This window comes from Euprymna scolopes, chromosome 34 (assembly GCF_053919585.1).
Source record: "Euprymna scolopes isolate OS-2025 chromosome 34, ASM5391958v1, whole genome shotgun sequence".
Taxonomy (NCBI): domain Eukaryota; kingdom Metazoa; phylum Mollusca; class Cephalopoda; order Sepiida; family Sepiolidae; genus Euprymna; species Euprymna scolopes.
Genome location: NC_136515.1, coordinates 75,302,949 through 75,324,950, shown reverse-complemented (window position 1 = coordinate 75,324,950; position 22,002 = coordinate 75,302,949). Strand labels below are relative to the sequence as shown.

The following is a 22,002-nucleotide window of genomic DNA, read 5'->3' as shown; positions in this document are numbered from 1 at the left end:
ACTTTCTTTGGTATTTGTTTAGTTTAATCAAAACATTAAATGAAAATGTTAAAAAAGAATTATATTGGACGTACCCGTTATGGAATAAAGTCCTGATAAAAAATTTCACTTAATTTGATCAAGTAGTTTTTTTTTTTGTTTACAGAGGAAAATCAAATTCTAATGAGATCGATCGTATTTCGCGCATGAGGCGAGGGGGTGCCTTTGAACAAAAAAGGGATTAACAAAAGACAAAATGAAAAAGAGAATAAGAAAGGATAGAGAAACTCTGTAAAATAAGTGAAAAAAAAACCCTAAAATATTTATCTATTTTTTCTGCCCATGTTTCAAAATAATCTCATCAAATTTTGACAAACTTTAAGCGATGACTGGAATTATCTCCCTTGGCACACCCACCTCCTCATGTGTGAAATAGGCAAGATGGCAGGATATGATCAATTTCATTAAAATTTGTAAAAAAAAACTTCCTCAAATTAAGTGAAATTATTTTATGAGAACTTTATTCCATAATAGGTACGTCCAATATAATTTTTTTTTTTTTTTAAACATTTTCATTTTTTAATGTCTTGATTAAACTACTGAAGTACCCCTCCTTTTTTATTATTAAAAACACAATAGCAGTTGTTCTACTCTATGAATTTATATAATTTTTGGATATCTTCCAATTTTCGACATGACAATTTTGTTTTTGCTTAAACCCACATATTTAAAACTAATTTTTTAACATTTTTTGTCATTTTTTTAACATTTTAGTAAATTTTTACGATTTTATTATTTTTAGTAATTTTTTTACTATTTTTAGTCTATTTTATTAAAGTAATATTGTTTTTGTTTAATTTAACATTTTTTTACTAATTTCAACACGACACGCAAGTATATGTTTTTTTAAAAACATAAAATGCATTTATTTGAAATCCCATTAGACTGCACAAACACGTTTTATTTTTTAATAAATAAAAATTACAGAAAAACAAACATTCTTTTATTTTTAAATTGAAAAGAAAAAAGAAAAAAGAAAAAATATAAAACAAATTTATCAAAATTAATGAATTTTATTTTGGGGATGAGGGATGAAGATGATAATAAAAATTTGAATTTTTTTTTTATTTTTTATTTTCTTTATCTTTCGATTCTGCATCATCATCTTCATCACAACTCTCAGAAATTCCAGCAGATTCTTCCTCGCAACTTTCTTCATCATCTTCACTAGCATCATCATCATCATCATCATCGTCGTCGTCATCATCACTACTGTCTTCATCGGTAATAAGGTTGGCAGGGTCGGAATCTTGCACCAGATCATCAAAAAATTGATTTTGAGGGTTCAAAGACTGGTGCCGTTCGGACACCTTGGACTTCTCCTGCTTTACCTCAATGTTGTCGAGAAGATCCAAGTTCCAGAATTTTATCATCTGATCATGAGAGCAGCTAGCCAACAGCTTCTTGTCTCGGGAAACGCTGAGGTTTTCGACTGCAAGGTCTCCATGTCGACCCAGTACGCCAAGAAATCTGTTGGGTAAAATATGCACAGCCCTGCCGATAGAAAAAAGCAAAAAAAAAAAATGGAAATATTTAAATAGTTTGAAAATAATTTCACATCAGATTTTATTGTGTGAAAATTTTTTGGGTACTTATGCAGTATAAGGACCGTGCTAGTGTAAGAATCATCAGGCGGTTTATGGAAATGTAAGCACCTTAACCCTGTTAAGCTTTGAGACACTGTGTTGAACAAAGATGGCGGCGTAGTTCAGATCAGTAACCAAGATGGCGACCAAGAATCAAATGCGGTCCGTGGTGTAGTTAACCTCTTAAGTTCTGAGATAGTATGTTGAACAAAGATGGCGGCGAACAATTAAATGCGGTCCGTGACGTAGCAAACGGCGAACTGATTGAATCCAAAATTCGACAATTTTTATAATAATTTTGCGACATTTTGATTGGTTGTTTAGCACAGCCGTTGGTTATAAAAAATGATTGGCGAATCCATTCGTCTCATACCCTCATCACTGCTTCTAACCCTAATACAAAAAATTATAAATACATTTGTTTGCCATCATTGATAATAGCTGGATGCCCAGTCATACAACACGTTTAAGTATGATTTTTTAATTTATTCAGATTGTGTATTTTTATAGAATCAATCCTCTGTTGATTATTATATATTACGGGAGATAATTTGCCCAGTGGACTAATTCGCAAAAAAAAAATAAATAAAATAAATAAAAAAATGATAATATTGTTTATCAAATTCCATCTGTGTTTGTTTCAATATCACGTCAACTGATATTTAGACTTGACGGATACGTACAATATAACCTTTTTTGATATTTTCATTTTTTAATGTCTTGATTGAACTGTACAAGTACCTTGTTTTTTCATCAGTTGGGGAGGAGTTAAAAAACAGAAAACTCACATCGCTCTTACGAACATTTCACGATTAATCTTGTTACACCTCTGTCTGTTTACAACCATTTCCGTCACGCGAGAAACACATATACATAATGAATTAATACGGTTTCTTACCTTACTGCTCCATCGAGGCTCCCCGTACAAATAATATCTTCCGTGATTGGCACAATGCAATCAATGGACATCGGATGACCAGGAAAACGATCACTTATGTTGTTAAATTCATTCCAGTTAAAAATATTTAAAACACCTTCTCCAGTACCACATACAACTTTTGTACCATCCTGAAATTTCAGAAAAAAAAAAAAAAATTAGAGAAACAGAAAAAAGAATCAAAATGGCATTTGATTAAAACAAGACAGAAAAAGAAATAAACTTTTTTTTTTTTTAAAAATGGTGTCACAAAATGTATGATTTACTTTTCACATTATTTATGTGTATGTATGTATGTTTGTATGTCTGCCAAAAACTTTTGACAGACGCAACAGCTCCTGACGAGATCGGTATCGTCTTGGACGACAAATGTCGAAAAATTGGCCAAAAACATTAATTCCTTCACCCTCAACTGACTAGTTTTCTTCAAAGATAGGTTGTTTTTTTTTTTTGCGTCACAATTTTCACAAGTCATCATATCAGTTAGATTGATTACGCTTACATTCAATGTTCAGAACTTCTGGTCAGGCAATGGAGACATAACCTTTTTTTCTCCTTTACGTTACAGGTTTGAGCCTACCTACTTTTCCTTTTTTTAACACTTCTGCCTACTGTTGCTTTGACCCCCCCCCCTCGCTACTACCACTTTTTTTTAACCCCCACTCCAGGGGTTCCTTACTACACCACCTAAACACCCGGGCAACGTTGGGCACCCCTGCTAGTCTCCAATCAAAGACACATGCTCATTTATCCAAACCTCCATCTTTGTTTCCCAATCAATAGGAGATGCTCAATTCAGCGTTTCCTGCCTTTGACACAGTTCAAAACCAGTTTTAAAATCAAATAGGCAACAACTTTTCCTCCTTCTTTCCCGCAGAAGAGACATCGCAAGTCTATCTCTGCTCTATCGCTATTTCCATGACAAATGCTCAACATCAATCTACGGTCACTCCATTCACAATAAACACTCGTCTAGCTACAACTACTGTCAACAATTTCCTCCACTCTCATCTGCGGCTAAATCTAAATACAATTTCTATAAACAAAGTTTCTTCCTTAGAACTACCCACCAATGAAACTCTATATCATCGGTTTGCTTTCCAGCTGACTACAACATGGTTGTTTTCAAGTCCAATGTAAACAACTTCTTGTTGAGCCGTCCTCTAAAATAATCAAATTCTACTCAATTTCCACCACAACTGATCATCATCTTATTTTATTTATGCATAATACGTACATATATCAAAGTGTTTTTGCATGGAATCCAATTTTCACTTGTGACTCTTACTATACAAGCACCAATATACCACAGAATAGACAAAACGACTTATTTGCCTACACAGTGGCCATTACCCAAATTTTACTCACTAAACTGAGAGGCAGCTTGCCTATTCATATTATTTGGATTCTTCGGACTACTGTTCCCATTGTGATCAATCAATTAATCAATAAGGGTTTTATCACTCAATGAGGAACCCTCCCTGGACTTTAGTCATCACATTCTAGTATATTTAAAATATCATAAATATCTAATAATCCCCTGGCTAACCATCGCTCTCTCACTCCCAAATTCATACCTCTATGCAAAAAACCCTTAATATGCTTATTGATAAAATAGCATCTATATTTTGTTGACTAGTACCCCCTTCTCATCCGATGAGAAGCATTAGGCTTCGAAATGCCTGGCATAAAAAGATTTCATAACCCCTATATACTATATTGCATTCCCTTGTTTCAAATAGATCACTAAATATATAAACATCATCATCAATATCAACCAGGGTTTTATCACTCAATGAGGAATCCCTCCCTGGACTTTAGTCATCTAACTCTGCCTCGAGTTATCCGCTGCCGTGTGGGACCCATGTGCTTTATCAGGTCGTCCCTCCACCTCGTTCTTGTTCTTCCCTTTGGCCTCTCATGTTGCCCATCTGTGTTTAGATATTTTAATGACAGTATTCATGTCAATAACTTTTTAATCACGAATACCAGAAATTGAAAATTAAGTTAAAGGAAAAATAAAAAGGAAAAATTATTAAAAGAATCGTTTTTTGCATCGTGAAAATGCACCAATTTCAATACCAAAAAATGTTCTGACTCTCAATTCCGATTAATCGTCTCACCACTAAGCAAAACATCATCTCCATTTTACGAAGCATAAAAAATTGAATACGTAGAATAGAGATTGGGGGGGGGGGAGCAAAAAGTTGAGATTACCTTGACAATGACAACAGAAAGCATTTCAGAGTCGAATAATTCCGATTGCAACACGAGGCGTTTCTGCCGAATATTAAGAACAGTCAACGTTCCTTCTCCAGACGTGACGAGCAACATTTTGTGGTTTTTATCAATTGCCATGTCGCTGATGAACTCCTCACATTCTTTCATTTCCATCGTACAAGCACGAGTCCGTGTGTCCCATGACTGTAAAGACAAAGTAATAACATCAGATAAATTAGTTTATAGTTTAGGTTCTTATCCAGAATACCCCCTTATATTCAAAAACAAAAAATACAGAAAAATCTGTACAATGTGCATACTTGTGAAAAAACGAAAATATCATATTCCAAAAATCATATAAAGTGAAAAAAATTTTTTTAAAAAAGATAACTCAACAATAATTCAAACTTGATCAAGTAGTTTTATTTTTAAACAACAAAAATCAAATTTTATGAGTAATGAAAGGACAGCCATGTTGTCCATTATTTAAAAAAAAAATTTTTTTTTAAAAAAGGGAAGATAACTCAATAATTCAAACTTGTAAGATTTATATTTTAACTAGCCTAGATGCCCGGCGTTCCCAGGTGTATGAAGGTCTGTGTGTTGAGCAAAAAAAAAGTGGTAGAAAGCAGGCAAGCTTGAACCCGTACCGCGAAAGAGGAAAAGAATGTGGAAAAAAAAAGGTGACATCTTTACTGTTGTGTCCATCACCAAACTGGAAGCGACAAGGGCTTAAATTAAGGCTAGTCAACCGAAAAGAGGGGATGACATTAAAAAATATTGGCAAAAAAAGCGACTCCTTCTTGTAAAAAAATGCCCAGTTGAGGGTGAACGAATTAATGTTTTTAGCCAATTTTTTATATTTGTCATCTGAAGGGTCGAGCTTCAAAACACTACCGATCTTGTGAGAATCCATCAGTCACCTGTGTTGAAAGTTTTAGGCAGACATACAAACATACATTTGAACAGATAGGTGAGATTTATATTATAGATGCCTGAATTCACAATGATCACTTGAAAATTATTTTCTTTACAAAAATAAAACTATTTGATCATTTACATGTTTTTTAATATAAGGGGAATTCAAGACAAGAACCAAACTTTTCAGTAAATTTAAATCATATTAAAATATTTGTTTTTTCTTCCTTAGCTAAATCTGGCAATTGAAAAAAAAACAATGATTACTTTTTTGTCACGTTCAACTAAAAGCAATTTTATCTACTTATTTGTCATGTCGCAATTAGTTAAATATTACTGCATTATTACAAAATTCATATTTTTATGATTAAAAAAAAAAAAAAGGCGGCCATATTGTTTTCTCGGGTTGTCCAAGTGTAAAAAAATATTTTAAGCCAATTTTTTCAGGAAAAAGGGTAAAAAAAGGCCAAATGAAAATGTTCTGTATAAATGCTATATAAAATAAATAGGGCTATATCCAAGATGTTAACTCTAAGCTATATTGAAGCTGTTGGCTCCCAAACATTTGTGTTGTTTTCTATAAAGTTGAAATCATAAGCTTTTACATGTTTTTGGTGGAATTTTTATTTTTTTTTTTTTAGATAAAAACACTTGTGCTAAAGAATATTAATTGTATCATTTTTATAATTTTCAAACCTCTCACCTAATCCCCTCAATATAGTATTCTTCTTTTTTTAGGTGATTACGTGTTGGGAGAAAAAAAAAATTATTTCAGAACTTAAGAGTGAGGGATTACATATTTTTATATAAAACTAATTTTAAAAAAGGCCAAATATAGTTATTCACGGCCAAACTGCTTCAAAAAAGGCCGAATTCACGAAACTTGTCTTTAAAAGGGCCAATATGGCAAATCTGAAGTAACCCATTATTTAAAAATCTATTTTCATTAATAAACTAGCAGGCTGCCCAGTAAAATACGCGTAAATATTATATTTTAATTCATACAGAAACTGAGGCGGGCATGCAAGTATTATGTTTTTTCTAAACCGTTCACTTCTTGTAAGTAAAAATAGAAAAAATATTCGAGCTGAGATTGAAACCAAAACATAAAGACAACGAGTCAAGTACAATAACCATTAGACCAGCCTGACACAATCTTTAAAAAGTGTTTTCAAACTTACTTATTCTTAACATAAGTAATCTGTCATGTGAACGATTCATGCATGCGCATACGTGAAACAGCAAAAAATTTGATGACCTTCGCATACCAATTTTTTAACTTTGACCTCTTGGCAGCCCTTTTTTCTGAATGAAAATGGATTGAAAAAAAAATTTCCACATATCAAAAATTTGTTGAGCATATAGGTTGAGAAGTGTCCTCACACACATATTCTCACTTTTATCATTCGAACATTACGTGTTTGAATATATGGTTAAGTGTTACTCATTTAGAACTGCTTTTAAAGCTTCACCGCTCACTCATTTTGCGACTAAATTTCAAACAATTTTTACAGTTCATAGGTCACCTTCTCAGCTATATTTTGAAATAAAAATTTTCAATTTTCGTTCATTAAAAGAATAAAATTACTGTTCAAAAGTCCTCAGAATTTGTAAGGAATGATAGAGACGGTTTCTTCTTATTGGTCGTTGATTACCATAGATACTTTTTCGTCGGCGACACCTTTATAAATCATAGCGGAATGTCATTTGCATGCCATCTTATTTGGGTTATATAGAGAAAATTAACGAAAGTGATACTCTTTGCCGCGCTAAGGCTGATAATATTTCGCTTATGACATCGCCCGTTAATTCTGTTTCTCTCTTTTTTGTCCCTTCTTTCTGTTTATGTATGTAATTACGTCTTTTATTTGATTTTTAGTCAATTTAAGAAGTTGGTAATAATTTTTTATGGATTGTTGACAATGCTTATGATATTGAACACAAAGAAAATATTATTTCAAAGCAAAGCCTGAAAAAATAATGGATTTCAGAAAAATGCGAGCATGAAAAGTAATATGGTTAAGATTAAGCTTAGAAAAGTAAAAGAACTAGTTATTAAAACTGGAAAAGAAAAGGACAAGATATTCTAGTAAAAAATCTTATAAATTGAAGAAAAGGTACAAAAATATAAAATTGTCTATGTCGTGAAGGACTGATCCTCCACCGAAAGAGAACAAGAAATGGAAGTGCAGCATCTGAAAAACAGATACTATACTTTGATCTTCGACATAATGATTAAGTAGATACCATTGGTTTTAATTGAAATTCAACATTTTTTATTTTTGGATTTCGTTACAATAACGAAATAGAACCTAAAATATTGGGTTTCTCATGTTTTTCTCATAAAAAATCTTTTTAATCAAAAAAATATTTTACTTTGAACAAATGCCAAACTGTGTTTATGTCAAAATCTAAATAAAAAATTGTTTAAAAATTTTCTGTTTACGAAATTCATATTTTTTTTTTTTAGAATTTGAATTTTTTTAAAAATACAGAAAAATCTTTAAAAATCATGTTCGTACCCATCACTAAACGAAAATGTCATATTCCAAAAATCATATAAATTGATCAAGTAGTTTCTGTATTTTTTTTTTAATCAAGAAAATCAAAATTTATGATTTTTAGTGATTAAAAAGTTGCTTATGCACTTATTGAGATTTTAAAATCGTATTATCAAATTGAATTAAAGCTTTACCATATCTTTATTTTATTAAATTGTTAGGTGAAAGTTTAGAGTCAGAATAGGTATATAAAACACCCTTCTCTCCCCATGTTAAGAATGGCTTTCTAAAAAATAAATACCAAATAGTTTTAATTATTCTGAATAAAACAATCTCGGTAGCTGAACTGAGTTATTGCCCTTGAATTTTAACACATCCTACAACAACATGGCGGCTCAGTTCTTGCTCGTCATAAATTTTGATTTTCTAGTTAAAAAAAAAAAAAAAAACTACTTGATTAATTAAAGTGATTTTTGAAATATGATATTTTTGTTCTGTGATAGGTATGTACATCATAAAGATTTTTTTGTATTTTCTGTATTTTTTTTTTTAATTTGTATTCTAAAACAGACCCAAATATTTTTTTCTAATCGGAAAACAAATTTTTAAACTCTCTCACCTTAATCATTCCATCGTCATCTCCGGTGACAACAAAGTTCTCACCCGTTAACAATAAACTATAGATTGGAGATCTGAAAAAAAAATAAAAAAATCATAAATTTTTCAAATACCTATAGATTAGAGATCTGGAAAAAGAAAAATCATAAATTTTTCAAATACCTATAGATTAGAGATCTGAAAAAAAAAAATCATAAATTTGTAAAGTCGATGACGAGAAATGGCCGTTTACAGTCAGTGCATAGTGGAGCCAGAAGAAAAGTGTGAGTCAGGTGAAATGGACATGTGGCTCCATAGTAGCAGAGAGATAACTTTTAAATTGGTGTCAAGACGGGAAGAAAGAAAAACGGTAATAAACGACTTGTGTTAAAAAAGAAAAAAATGTTGAGTCGGATTTATTTATTTTTGTTTGATTAAAAAATCAGAGTAACTTCTCCGCAATAAGTACATAACCTGAAACCCACACCCACCCACCCACCTACCTTTCTGCACAAATTTTGTGCCAGTTTATGGTCAAAGAATGAATTGCGTTTTCTTAATTTGATATATTATTAATCTGGGCATTGTAGATCAAGAAAATATTAACTTTGTGGGTGTTTGTTTTGAACGTTTTTTTTACTTTTAGCTAGACATAAAAACATACACACATAAACTGCCCTTTATATTATAGTTGTCCCGGATTTATTTATTTCTTTTGTCTGTCTGTCCGTGCGATTTTACAGTGTCGGAGTCTGTGTTTTAAGTTATTTTATGTTTTATACTTGAGCAAGTGCGCCCACTCGGCAGTCGCTAATACGTAATGACAACCCAGCCAGAAGATGAAAGAAGGAAGACAAGAAATCCATGGCACACAACATTGGGGTTTCCACAATAAGAGGGAAAAGGCCAGACAAGGTGAACAGAAAAAAAAAAAAAACAGGAAAGGGGAACGAAAAAGAAAATTCAGCCAAATAGTAATGAAAAATAAGGAGGTAAGGCAGAAATCAGCCTTTTTTTATTTAAAAAAAAACAAAAACAAAGATTTTGACCAAAAATCAGAGAGTTCACACCCATGGAAACCTGCTTATTTTCAGATTAAAAATAGTGGATTTCTAATAAACACACCTTCCTGTTCAAAAAGATATATGTTTTAACCTAATCTGACATAGCATTAAAAGAATCAAACCAAGGTAAATGTTATTTTTTTATAATGGGAATTGCTCCAGACAAGACATGAAGCCACTTGATGTAAGGAACTAACAAAAATGAAATATGATTATCGCAAAGACAGGAGATGCCTATTGACTGTAGTCTTGAAAAAAAAACAAAAAAACAAGGGTATAAATAGGAGGAAAACAGTAAGCAGGAAGAGAGTTCCACAAGCCTGCAATTCTTGGAAAGAAGCTACTAGCACAGGAAGTTGTATTACAATGAGTATCAATTCTATTTGAAACGTAAGCATTAGAAACGCATGAACAGGCCGCAGGAGCATTTTCTGTGTATGTAAAACCGTGACATCTCTCGACAATCGCCAACCCCAACAAAGTTTGCCGTAGTTTTCTGCTCGTTTCTCATTCTGATTCTGTCATTTGTGTGAACGGCAAGGACACATACACTCGTTTGCAAGTATATATATAAAAAAAATAAAAAAATACTCAGGCACACTATATATTGATCACAAAGTGTTTGTGTGATATTATCGTGGAAACTGACCTTCTTAATGTTAACATCCACATTTTAGATAAATTTCAGTGCATCAACTAAGACCAAATCGAGATAAATTGTTTTGTAAGACAGTGCATATGAGCACGAGGTAAAATATCAGCAGCAGCGAAGGATGGCTGGCTTGCAAAGATATTAGCAGCAGCAGTAACCAAACAATGTGCATATGCAAAGAGAAAGTACGCGAGAAGAAAAAAAGGAGAGAAAAATGCACCACATGCTCGGGAGAGAAGAAAAGTCGAGGTCAAAGGAGACAGGCGTGAAAAGCGGAGATGAGAAAGAGGCTGTGGCCAATATGCAGTCGGAAGAAAGAGAAACTCATGCCAGGCTAACATGGATAAGTGGCAATGAGAGACATTGTAAGTGGTAATTAAAAATAATTAAAAATAATTAAATTGTAAGTGGTATTTAAAAATAATTAAAAATAATTAAATTTTAAGTGGTAATTAAAAATAACGTTAATAAAAACTTTTGCTAAAAAAGAAAAAATGCTGACTCAAATTTTATTTATTTCCAGTTTTATTTATATGAATTACTACTGAAGTACTAATTATTAAAGTAAATTTTATTTTTTTTAATTACTAAAGTAAATTTTTATTTTATTAATTACTAAAATAAATTTTTTTTTATTAACAAGAACCCAAGTTTGCCCAGTAAATAAAACGTTGTTTAGTAAATAGTTATTTTTTTGCATTTCCATACACCGAACATGGATATAAATATCACTAAAACATCCGCTGGGTCATAAGCTTCATTTCGGTACCTAACTTGCCTAATGTTTTATTTTATTAATTATTAAAATAAAGTTTTATTTTTATTAATTACTAAGGTAATGTTTTATTTTATGAATTATTAAAGTCTTATTTTTATGAATTACTGAAGTAAAGTTTTATTTTTTATTAATTGCTAAAGTGTAACAGCCACGCTACAGTCTGTCAAATCTGCTAAAACTCTGGGTTGCTCATTCTCTTGCAAAATGTTGCCAATTGACACAAACTGAAAATTGTCTCAAACTTCAAAATTTTTTTATATAACAAGAGGCATTCCAAAAGTAATGTCTCATAGTTTTTATTCCACCCGAATGGATCAGATTGTCGCTGTAAATTGCATTGTTATGATGACTTAACTTCTGCATTCATGACCTCAAAATTTCATCTTTCTGTTGTAGATATTTAGTGTGAGACTCTAAGAAAGCAACCCTGTCATGGGCATGCATCAAAAGCAGACATACGTCATTGAATTCCTGACCAAATTGCATTGAGAATGGTGATGACTCAGTAGAAAAATAAATACTAGAGCACAAAAAAAGTATGTTTTAATGGTACCACTCCCATCTTTATAGCTCTTTAACTTTTAGAGTTAAAAAAAAATTAAGCTTTACTTTTAGAACGACCCTCATAGTCTCTTCCCTTGGATTACTAAATTTTGGCATTCCTTTCCTGTTTCTTGCTTCCATGACTACTAATCTGCAGAAGCTTAAGTGTAATGAAAATAAATATCTCGCTGCTCAACACAATCCCAAACAGCAGCTCTTTACATTTCAAGTAGGAATGTTGTTTGTTTGGGGTGAAAAAAAAAAAAAAAAAAAAAAACTGCCGCAAACTGAAAACTGTCTTAAGCTAACTAAAAACTTCTAAACATATATTGACTTCAGGATCGGAAATCCTATGTCCATATCTTTTATTTTACTCAGCCACTTCCAGCTTACTACTCATCAATTCAATCGACTGCCTTTGTACACTTTGGTGAATCATTTTTCTTATAAACTTAGGACAATTTTTTTTTTTTTCATGAATCACTTCCTAACGCTCTGGAAGTAGGTTCAGCGAGTAATCAAAAACTTACCAATAAACAATGATAGGAATTTGTTCTTAACGCAGACAACGAGAAATAAGGTAGAGTTTAAATTAGAGTGTGATGAATGACAATGAACTAAGGATCGAACAATAAAAATGTCACTTGACGGGGGGGGAGGGGGGGGATCAGTCGGACACTTAGTTGAGGTTTGAACTCAGTTGGAATTTGAGTGCAACTGAAAACAGATTACCATGTGGACCAGATCAAGCGCCGTTGAACAAACGGATGAATTAATCAACAAAGTAGATACAAATCTGTAAATGCGTGTAGAGAGTAGTTTCACTCACCCCCCCCCCTCCCCCCACAGATTCCACCCGACATGTATGTGAAGTATTGGCGTCTGTGTTTTTCTTGTGTTTTGCTTTATTTTTTGCTTGGAAGTGTGTGTGTGTGAGAGAGAGAGAGAGGGGGGGCGTCTATTGTATCCCATGTGGATGTACCTAAAAGGAAAACAAGAATAAAAAAAAAGAAAAAAAAAAAGAAATAAAAAAGACATGTTTCTTACTCGTGGGCCATTTTCTTACTCCAAGACTCGGTGCCAGTGTTCATGTCAATGCAACAAAGGGATTTGTCTTTGGACGCTGTGAACAACTGATTACCATTTTCAGAGAAACAAAGACAGCGACAGGATTTCTTGTGATGCTCAAGAGTCATTAGTTTCTGATTTTCACCGGTTGTTGAATAAGAATGGCTGAAAAAAAAAGAAAGAAAAGAAAGGAACAAATGAATTACTATAATGACTCAAAAAAAAAAAACAAAAAAAAACAAATTACTGAACCGATGCAAACAACAAACAAAAATAGGCACTTATGCACTTTTGTTACCGCGCTATTTTTTTTCAATAGATTTTTTCAAGTTAAATTATAATTTTACAATATCTTTTATATTAAATTGTAAAGTGAAAGTAGAGAATAGTTAGAAAACACCTTCCCTTCACCATGTTAAGAATGGTTTTCTAAATAATAATGTTATTACTTCAGCACGGTAACAAAAGTGCATAAGTACGCAAAAACATTTGTCGTCTTGCCCAGAATTCTTCCCATATTAAAAACCAAAAATAAACAAAATCTGTACGATGAGGAAACAAAAATATTGTATTCCAAAAATCGTGTAAATTCATCAAATAGTTATCAAATTTTATGAGTCTTGCTCGCTATTTTGAAAAAAAAAAAAAGGAAAAAAAAAAAGGAAAAAAAACAAAGGGAGATAACTGAACAATATTTCATACTTACTAGATTTATGTTGCAATGCCTATGAATTCACATTAATCACTTAAAAATGATTTTCTTTAGGAAAATAATTGGCAGTTTGATTCCAGTGGCAAGTAGAAGTTGAGGACAACCGAGAAAAATGTCGACATAAACGGAGAGTATATACAGCACTTACCATTTCCAAATAGTCACTCATTTAGTGCTTACCACGCTCAACATTGCTTAACTTTGGGGAATTAACAGGAACTGATGTATCACCATGATTACACTGAATGCTGAAGCTTCATATGAACTTGCATCATTGTTTTACGGCATATCAACATTTCCAGGGTCATTTATATATACGGCATAATCGCGTTGACACACCGATTCTCGTCAGATCACCGAAGTTAAGCAACGTTGAGCCTGGTTAGTACCAGATGGGTGACCATTTGGGAATTCCAGGTGCTCTCCGCTTATCTCAACATTTCTTTCCAGTCATCCTGTGCTTCACTTGCCACTAGTATTTAATAACAATGTCGTCTCAGGATAGGTGGGGTTGGATATTGCGCACCTCCTGCCACAAAAATTTCACGCGCAGGCGACCCTTCGTAGGTATCCTTAGTCTGTCCAAGACTGAAGGAGGAGCCTGTTTAATGCTGAATTCAATCATCATATTATTAAGTTTAATGCTGACATATACTAGACGACTTTCAGATCTCTGGCCAGGTATTTAATTATCTCTCTCACAAACCGTAAACTGCCTCAAATAAACTCAAAATTTCTAAATATATTGACTTGGTGGTGACAGTAGTTAAGTGGTTAATGACATGAACTGATGACCTGGGTGTTTCAAGTTTGAATCCAGTTCGTTCCACATCATCACTTTCACTTAGGATGTTGGCAATCTTCACGTAAGTATCTGCCTTTTTAGAAAAAAATTTTGACAAGAAAAATATCAGGGAAACCAATGCCAACAATAGAATCCTTGGATACAATACAGGGTAGAACGATAAAAGTGTCATCCTAAAAAAAAAGAAACAACAATACAGATTTATTTTAAAACTTTTACTGAAAAAATCAATTCCAGTAATTTAATTATGTAGTAGAGCTTACATCTATTCAATGTAGCTGCCTTCAGCCTCAATCACCACTTCAATATGGGTCCAAACTGGAAGCATGCTTTTTCAACAAGTGCCGGCAGGAGCTAGGCGAATACTCAGCAGATAGTGGTGATCAGGCTGGCTTTGGTATTGCAGGAGGTCATGTTGGTGATGTTCTCCTGAGATATGACCAAACAAAGTAGTCCAGTGAGTTCAGCAGAGGAGGAGGGTGGGGCAGTGAGAGAAGGGTACAAAGTCCTAGAACTCCTTATGAAGCCAAGCCTGGGTCTCTTTGGACTTGTGGGCTGGCGCCAAGTCCTGCTGCCACCTGATTGCCCCAAGGGATCACTACACTCTTCAGTTCATCGAGGTACACTTTGGTGCTGACTTTTAATTTCAAAGATATGAAGTGGTATGATGTGACCCTCACTTGAAACTACACCAAACACCATAACTGTGGATCGTCTGATGCATTGAGCTGTGCCCCCAACTGTTGAATCGTTCGGATTTGCATTTTGAGAGTGCTGGCAATGGTCCTGTTGTCATAACTTGGATCAATAGAGAGTATGTTGTACAGTGGTGCATCTCCGATCTCGCTCATTCGAGATTGTCACTTTCAGACATGATAGAAGGCTTCTATTGCTCTTTAGATGTGTACACAACTGGCCAACTAGTAATTCATAAAATTAAAACTGGTAGACGGTCTGCAACAACAACAAAAAAAAGAAAACCAGTTTTCATCAAACGGAAATGGAATCATGTCATCTTTTCTAGGGCGACAATTATATTGTTCCATTCTGTATGATGATGATGATCCCTTTTTCTCGCAAATCCATCCTTATCACTTCTGCCAATGTGTTAGATATTTGCAGGCAACCCCGAGAAGAAAAAAAACATTTGATAGATTGTACACATGCAAATGGATTCAATGTGAAGAATGTGGAACTTTCCATCATCGTCTAACGGAATGCATGATTTGACCAGAAATACGTGAGAGGATATCGGTCAAAGGATTGAAACAATGAAATATTAGACATTCCAATAGGAAATGAAAATCATCACAAAGAAAATGTAAACAGTCAGTCAGAGAGAGCCAGGTAGTGTAACCATTTTCTTCACCATCCGACAACCACCTAACCCTGCACCACCTTACATACCTTTTAGAAACATCAAAAAAACAGTAATAATTTATAATCAGAAGCGGATTTGTCAGTGTGAAATAAAAGCAATATATTTTTTTGTAGATCAACTACTTTTTTACTTCATTGTCAGTCTGTGTATATATTTGTACCAGCAACAAAAGTAGATGTCAACATTTATATAGACTGGACAAACACATTTTGAACAACCAGCCACAATGAATATGCAACAAATGGTTTCCTTGGCTGAACTCTGCAACCTCAACTGCAACTCTACTAACCTAAAAACTCCCATTCATTCTTTCAATACAGTTCAATTAAGCGGTAATGTTTGGAGTAGCGGCCATACCCACAGAGTCTCCTGTTCTGCACGAAACCATCCATATTTAAACTTTCTCTGAACTCATCAGATCAAAGCTCGTCTTTAAGACTAACATTACACATCTATCGTATCATTCTCATATTATTTCTCTCCAAGCAACACATGTCTTCAACCCTCACTAGTTTCATTTCATATTTTGAGAAAACATTTTGTGCTTCATATCATTTGGATTATTCGCATGTTTCGGTGGATGTAATCTCCAACTTCTGTTGAATACGAGAATTTTTCTGTCAAACTCTGAATTTGCACAGAATTTCAAACATAACCCTTCATTTAATCCATAGGGGGTCGCTTGTTCTTGTTCATCAGCCATGACCAAGTAGAAGTCCGAAGTAATTCACAATTGTATTTTTAGTGTCGCTAGAAATTTCTAGATCTTATTGAAAAACACTTTCCCGCAACCAACCCCTTACACAAAATCTTCAATAAAAATACCTTGAAGTTATCTTACAGTTGTTGCGAAAATTTAGAGATGATAATTAAGGCACATAATAACAAAATACTAAATGAAAACAATGTAAACAACAACAAAATAAACAATAAAAAAAGTAGACACCATGACAGAAATAAAACCAACACTAGCAGAAATAATAATAATAATAATAATAACAAACCAACCCCGGACAAGAACAACCATACCATAAATAAAAATACTAATAACGAACAAGATAAATGCAATTGTAGACACCGCACACTTTGCCCAGTCCAAAACAAATATCTAACAAAAAGCGTAGTTTATCAAGCAACAATATTTGCGAAAGAAAACCCGAATAACAAGAAATATTACATAGGCATGACTTCCTTAGATTTCAAAACCCGATACTATGACCACAAAAGCACATTCAAAAATAAAAAACACCGTATAAAAACAACACTAGCGAATAAATACTGGGAACTCAAAGAAAGCGGACATTCGCCGGTAGTCGAATGGAAAATAATGAGACAAGCTACCACATGCAGACATTTAGACGATCCATGTAAATTATGCCTCCATGAAAAATTTTCTATCCTGTACTTTAAAGAACCTCAAAATCTATTAAACTGTAGGCGGGAAATAGCAAACAACTGTGTTCACAAAATAAAACTTACCCTAGGATAGCGATACAAAATAGCTTTAAAACTAACAATAACAATAGAAAACAAACAAATAAATAAATTAAATAAACATGAATATACATAAACGATCACACACATATATGTATATATATATATGTATATATATATGTGCATTACTGTGTACACATAGGTATATTTATATGTATAAAAAAAAAAGGAGAACGGCCACCTAAAACCACTAACCTAGCTCTAAAACAGATCCTTTGTTTGATAAAATGCATGCCCATTGGCTGATAGGAAGGGGCGCGGTGGATACTAGAAAGCTGATTGGCCAACTAGAAATCCTCAACATATATAAAAACAAGAAGCAACGACAGAATTCGCGCATAAGCCTGACGAATCCTATAGTTGGATGAAACGCAGAATATTCAGTGTAGCTTAATCGCCATATATATTTTATAAATTACTATATACATGTATATATATATCATATTTAGGCGTATTTTACGACCAGGCAGCCTGCTAGTTACTACATATTACTATATCTAGATAGTGTTTATTATTTATATTTTTTGTGCTTATATAACTAATATATTACCACCATTTTTGATAGCATGTGGGCCAGAAAAATACCAGAGTACTTAACTCAGAATGCCGACATGTACCCAGCAGCAATGGCGATACGGACTCAAGCAATAATATTGACATGGACTCGATAAATTACACCACTACAAAAGCAAATAACATCAACGTAGACTCAACCTGTAACACCAAAACGAACTCAAGCGATAACGTTGACATGGACTCAGAGCAGCCGCCAATGTCACTGCTGAATGACTTGAGTGTAATCCTTATATCGCCCCTGCGCAAATGCATTCTCATACCTCAAGGGATGTCCAGTAGGAGCACGCACATACCGTTCTCAGACGCTGCTGTGCATGCCCGTCACTTTATGTGTACAATATGTTGCAAAAATAAGGATGAATATTTACTTACACCTTAACTTCTCCGCAAACGTGAGCTGATGCGATGACATCTTTAGAAGGATGAAATGCAAGATCGACCACAATGTCATCAAACAAAATGTCTTTAGGTTTCTTCCTTTCCTGAAATAAAAAGAAAAATAATAAAATAATAGTCAATCTTTGTTTCTCTGTAAGAAGTCTAATAGAATCTTTATACTGTAGCGTTAATATAGCAAATATGCAAGGGAAAAAAAACCAAAAGATTGTCTATAATTTTTCGTCAGCAAACAATATGTTTAGGAAATTAATTCCTATTCCAGTCATGTAAATTCTTTTTCGTTGTTGAGAAAAACACGTATTTGAGTTTATTTTTGTGTTCCTTTTTCTTCCAAGAAACTTTGGAAAAATAATGAAATGCATTGTTTTGGAAGTCTGTCTGTTGCCAAGGTCGCTGGAAAAATAGTAGGATCCTTCTACCGCTCCAGAAGATATCTCACTGCTGATGCAATTGTCTATCTATATAAAAGCCAAGTACGTCCAAGGATGGAGTACTGCTGCCACATATGGACAGGAGCCGCTAAAAACAACCTATCCCGCCTTGACAGAGTACAAAATAGATTTTGTGGTTTAGTGGGGGATGCCCTTTTCTCTTCCCTGCAACCTCTCTCTCACAGAAGAGACGTTGCAAGCCTGTCTTTGTTTTATCATTACTGCCATGGCAAGTGCCTGTCTGAGCTCTAATCTCTGGTTCCCCCCACCCTTGCCAAGCTTTCACGATAAACACCCGTCTAGCTGAAACCACTGTCAAAAATTTTTCCCACTCTTTATCTGTGCCAAAAGCAAAACATAGATTCCATGAACAAAGCTTCTTTCTTAGAAGTGCACGCCTGTGAAACTCTCTTCCGTTTGCCTGTTTCCCACCTAACTACAACTTGGATGTCTTCAAGTCCAATATAAACAAATTCCTGATGAACCGCCCCTTAAGTAAGACACTTTATCAAATCTCCAATACTAACCATTACTACGATACTATCCCACTGATTACTGTACACGCAATAATCCTTATCTCCGAGTGGCTTCCGAGCCTTGATAAATGGTAACTAGCATGTAAAGAAAAAAAAAAAAACAAGGAATAAATGCATTTGATTTGCACTTTTAAAAAATGCAGCGTTAGATTTATTTTTGTTTGTTTTTCCTTTGCGACGGTATTAGACAGCGTGGGGGTCCGAGAGAGGTTTGAACTGTAACAACACAGTTAAAAACTAATGGTCACACCGCATTACATAATTATTAAATTACTTATTAATTAATTAGTTAGTTAGTTATCTCCCTCCACCGACTTCAGTTACGTAAATTCTTTTGAGTTAAGAAAAATACACTCGAGTCAGTTAATTTTTGTGTTCTTCCACGATGCGTGTTCACTGTTTTTTTTTAACAGTCATTTTCTTTGCTTATTTATTTAATCAACAATAAACTCATAAGTGAATGAGGCAACATCCAAAACCGAAACGATTCCTCTCGAACAAAAAGTCCTTTCTTTTATGCTGTTGCCACCTTGGATTCCCAGCGGCACTTAAATTTGCATAATTTGCATTATTCTTGTATCAGAAGGGTTTCAGTTCAAACCCAATCCAAGATTCTTCAGGAAATACCACAAATGTTTTTGTACGATTCTTTAATTGAAAAAAAAAAAAAAAAAAAAAAACATTTAACATTACAAAAACATTAATAACAAAACAAGAAGCTGATATTTGGGTGAAATATAGTTACAGAAATTACAAAACACTGTACTTGTACAGTTTTATCAAGACATTAAAAAATGAAAATATCGGAAAACAGTTATATTGTACGTACCCGTTAAGGAATGAAGTTTTCCGAAAAAAAATTTCACTTAATTTGATCAAGTAGTTTTTGTTTTTTTGTTGTTTTTTTTTAGTGCAGCGAGTTGAAAGTAGACAGGTTTTAATTTTTAGACCACGAGGAAGGGAAGGGGGCCACGGGGAGATAACTCAGCCTAAAGGGCCGACGCCCCTCCCCATGTTATATAATAGCTTTTCTTCCTCGTGGTCTAAAAATTGAAACATGGCTACCACCTTTTGCTCGGTGTCATAAAAAATTGTTTTTTCGCTATAAAAAATAAAAATAAAAATAAAATATACTTGATCAAATTAAGTGAAATTTTATTTTCGGAGAACTTAATTCCATAACGGGTAAGGTACAATATAACTTTTTTTTTTTTCAATATTTTCATTTTTTTATTCTGAAATACTTCCACCTAACAAATAATTAAAAATAAAAAAAAATAAAAACAGGTAAATTTTTACTTAACATTTTCCTTTCGGGTATGCTGAAAACGTGAACGACAAAACTAGCAATAAATTAGTGGTTTTATTATAATTATTATTATTTATTTATTTTCAACTAAAATAAAATGTATTGTTTTTTTTTATTTAATAAATACTGAAACAATTCAGTATAAGTAATTTACGTGACTGAAATAGGAATTAATCCCAAAAGTTTTTCATTCAATAGAAAAAGTTTGGTGATATAAAAAAAAAATAAACCGAACAATTACTTTAAACAAATAAAAATAAAAAATAACTTTAAAAAACTAATAATTAAAAACATATATATTCGCAAAATTAATTATTAAAAAACGTCATTTATATAATTTGCTATTTTAAAAATAAATTAAAACAAGAACAGAAAACACGTGGATGAAAAATTAAAAAAAAACACGTCGAGAAAAGTAAAATAAGTGTTCAAACAAAAATCAATAATAATTAATTTTTGTTTTCTTAACAATAATCATTTTTTTATAAATATATAAATTATTAGCAAAAGTTTGAGATTGTATTTGTCGTCAGTTTTGTTATTATCATTAATATTATTAGCACGCCACTACTCACATGCGACGTTGAAGAAGAAGCCATGTTTGTATTTTGACCGAAAATGTTTTGCATGGATTATCGTTCTTAGATCGGTTACAGCAAAAATTGAGATTGGCATTTGAAACGAAACGAATTACGAAACATAGTCAACAAGTTCCGTTACGTACTAATTTAGAATTAAACCTATTTTCAAAGCAAAAATACAAAAAACTATTTTAAAATCTTTATGATGTACGTCATATTCCAAAAATCACGTAAATTGATCGAGTATCTCTTTTTTTGTTGTTAATTTAAGTAAATGAAATTTTATAACAAAGCAAGGCATTATGTTTTAATCCGCCATGTTTTATAAATAAGGGGGAGACAACTCAATTCGAACTACCGAGCATATGTAAAGAAAATTCACAAAGATGAAAGACGCGAAATTCGCAAAACTAGAACACCTATCTTGAATAGATTTCGCAATTCAGTGATTGCAGAAGATGCGTCAGGGATATTAGTGGAGTTGGAGTGGCCTCTCCTAGAAGCCCATCCTTCTTTACTGAGACAAATAAAGAATTTGGAAGAATAGCGATTTTCATATTGCCGTATTGGTTGAAAAATTCTTATAAAGTCCATGGCAGAAATTAAGCCGAATCAGTTTTGCGAACAGCAGAATCACTCGATTTTGGGGTTAATTAATTTATGTTTTGTACAAATAAGGTGTTTTATTTTGTTTTTTGTTTATTATTATTATTATTATTATTATTATTATTTAATTTAATATGTCTTAGGAGTTTACTTTACTAATTATCTTTGAAATAGGCCCAGAAAACTAATATTTATCCCTTAAAGGATTTTTACAATGAATTTATCTTAGGCAGTTACCATAAATTTTAACGACGTTTGAAAAAGGGTCA

General features: G+C 33.0%; 1 protein-coding gene and 1 pseudogene across 1 annotated transcript; one reads left to right on the top strand and one right to left on the bottom strand.

The window, feature by feature from the left end:
* Positions 1-1,032: 1,032 nt before the first annotated feature.
* LOC145259288 (WD repeat-containing protein 55-like) lies at positions 1,033-21,271 on the bottom strand. Its single transcript, XM_080117156.1, has 7 exons — positions 21,122-21,271; positions 18,244-18,353; positions 12,883-13,068; positions 8,821-8,893; positions 4,780-4,986; positions 2,524-2,693; positions 1,033-1,533 (listed from the first exon to the last, which is right to left on the bottom strand). Exons 1-7 carry the CDS (start codon positions 21,173-21,175, stop codon positions 1,104-1,106), a joined length of 1,230 nt encoding a protein of 409 aa, XP_079973282.1. The 5' UTR covers positions 21,176-21,271; the 3' UTR covers positions 1,033-1,103.
* Positions 13,928-14,044, top strand: LOC145259321 (5S ribosomal RNA; annotated as a pseudogene).
* Positions 21,272-22,002: the final 731 nt, after the last annotated feature.

Excerpts from the sequence above, each read along its gene's own strand:
- LOC145259288 (XM_080117156.1), bottom strand. The coding sequence starts at position 21,175 with ATGCAAAACATTTTCGGTCAAAATACAAACATGGCTTCTTCTTCAACG. Across the intron at positions 18,354-21,121 it reads CTTCTTCTTCAACGTCGCAT|GAAAGGAAGAAACCTAAAGA; the intron begins GTGAGTAGTGGC and ends TTTTTATTTCAG. Across the intron at positions 2,694-4,779 it reads TTTCTGTTGTCATTGTCAAG|GATGGTACAAAAGTTGTATG; the intron begins GTAATCTCAACT and ends CTGAAATTTCAG.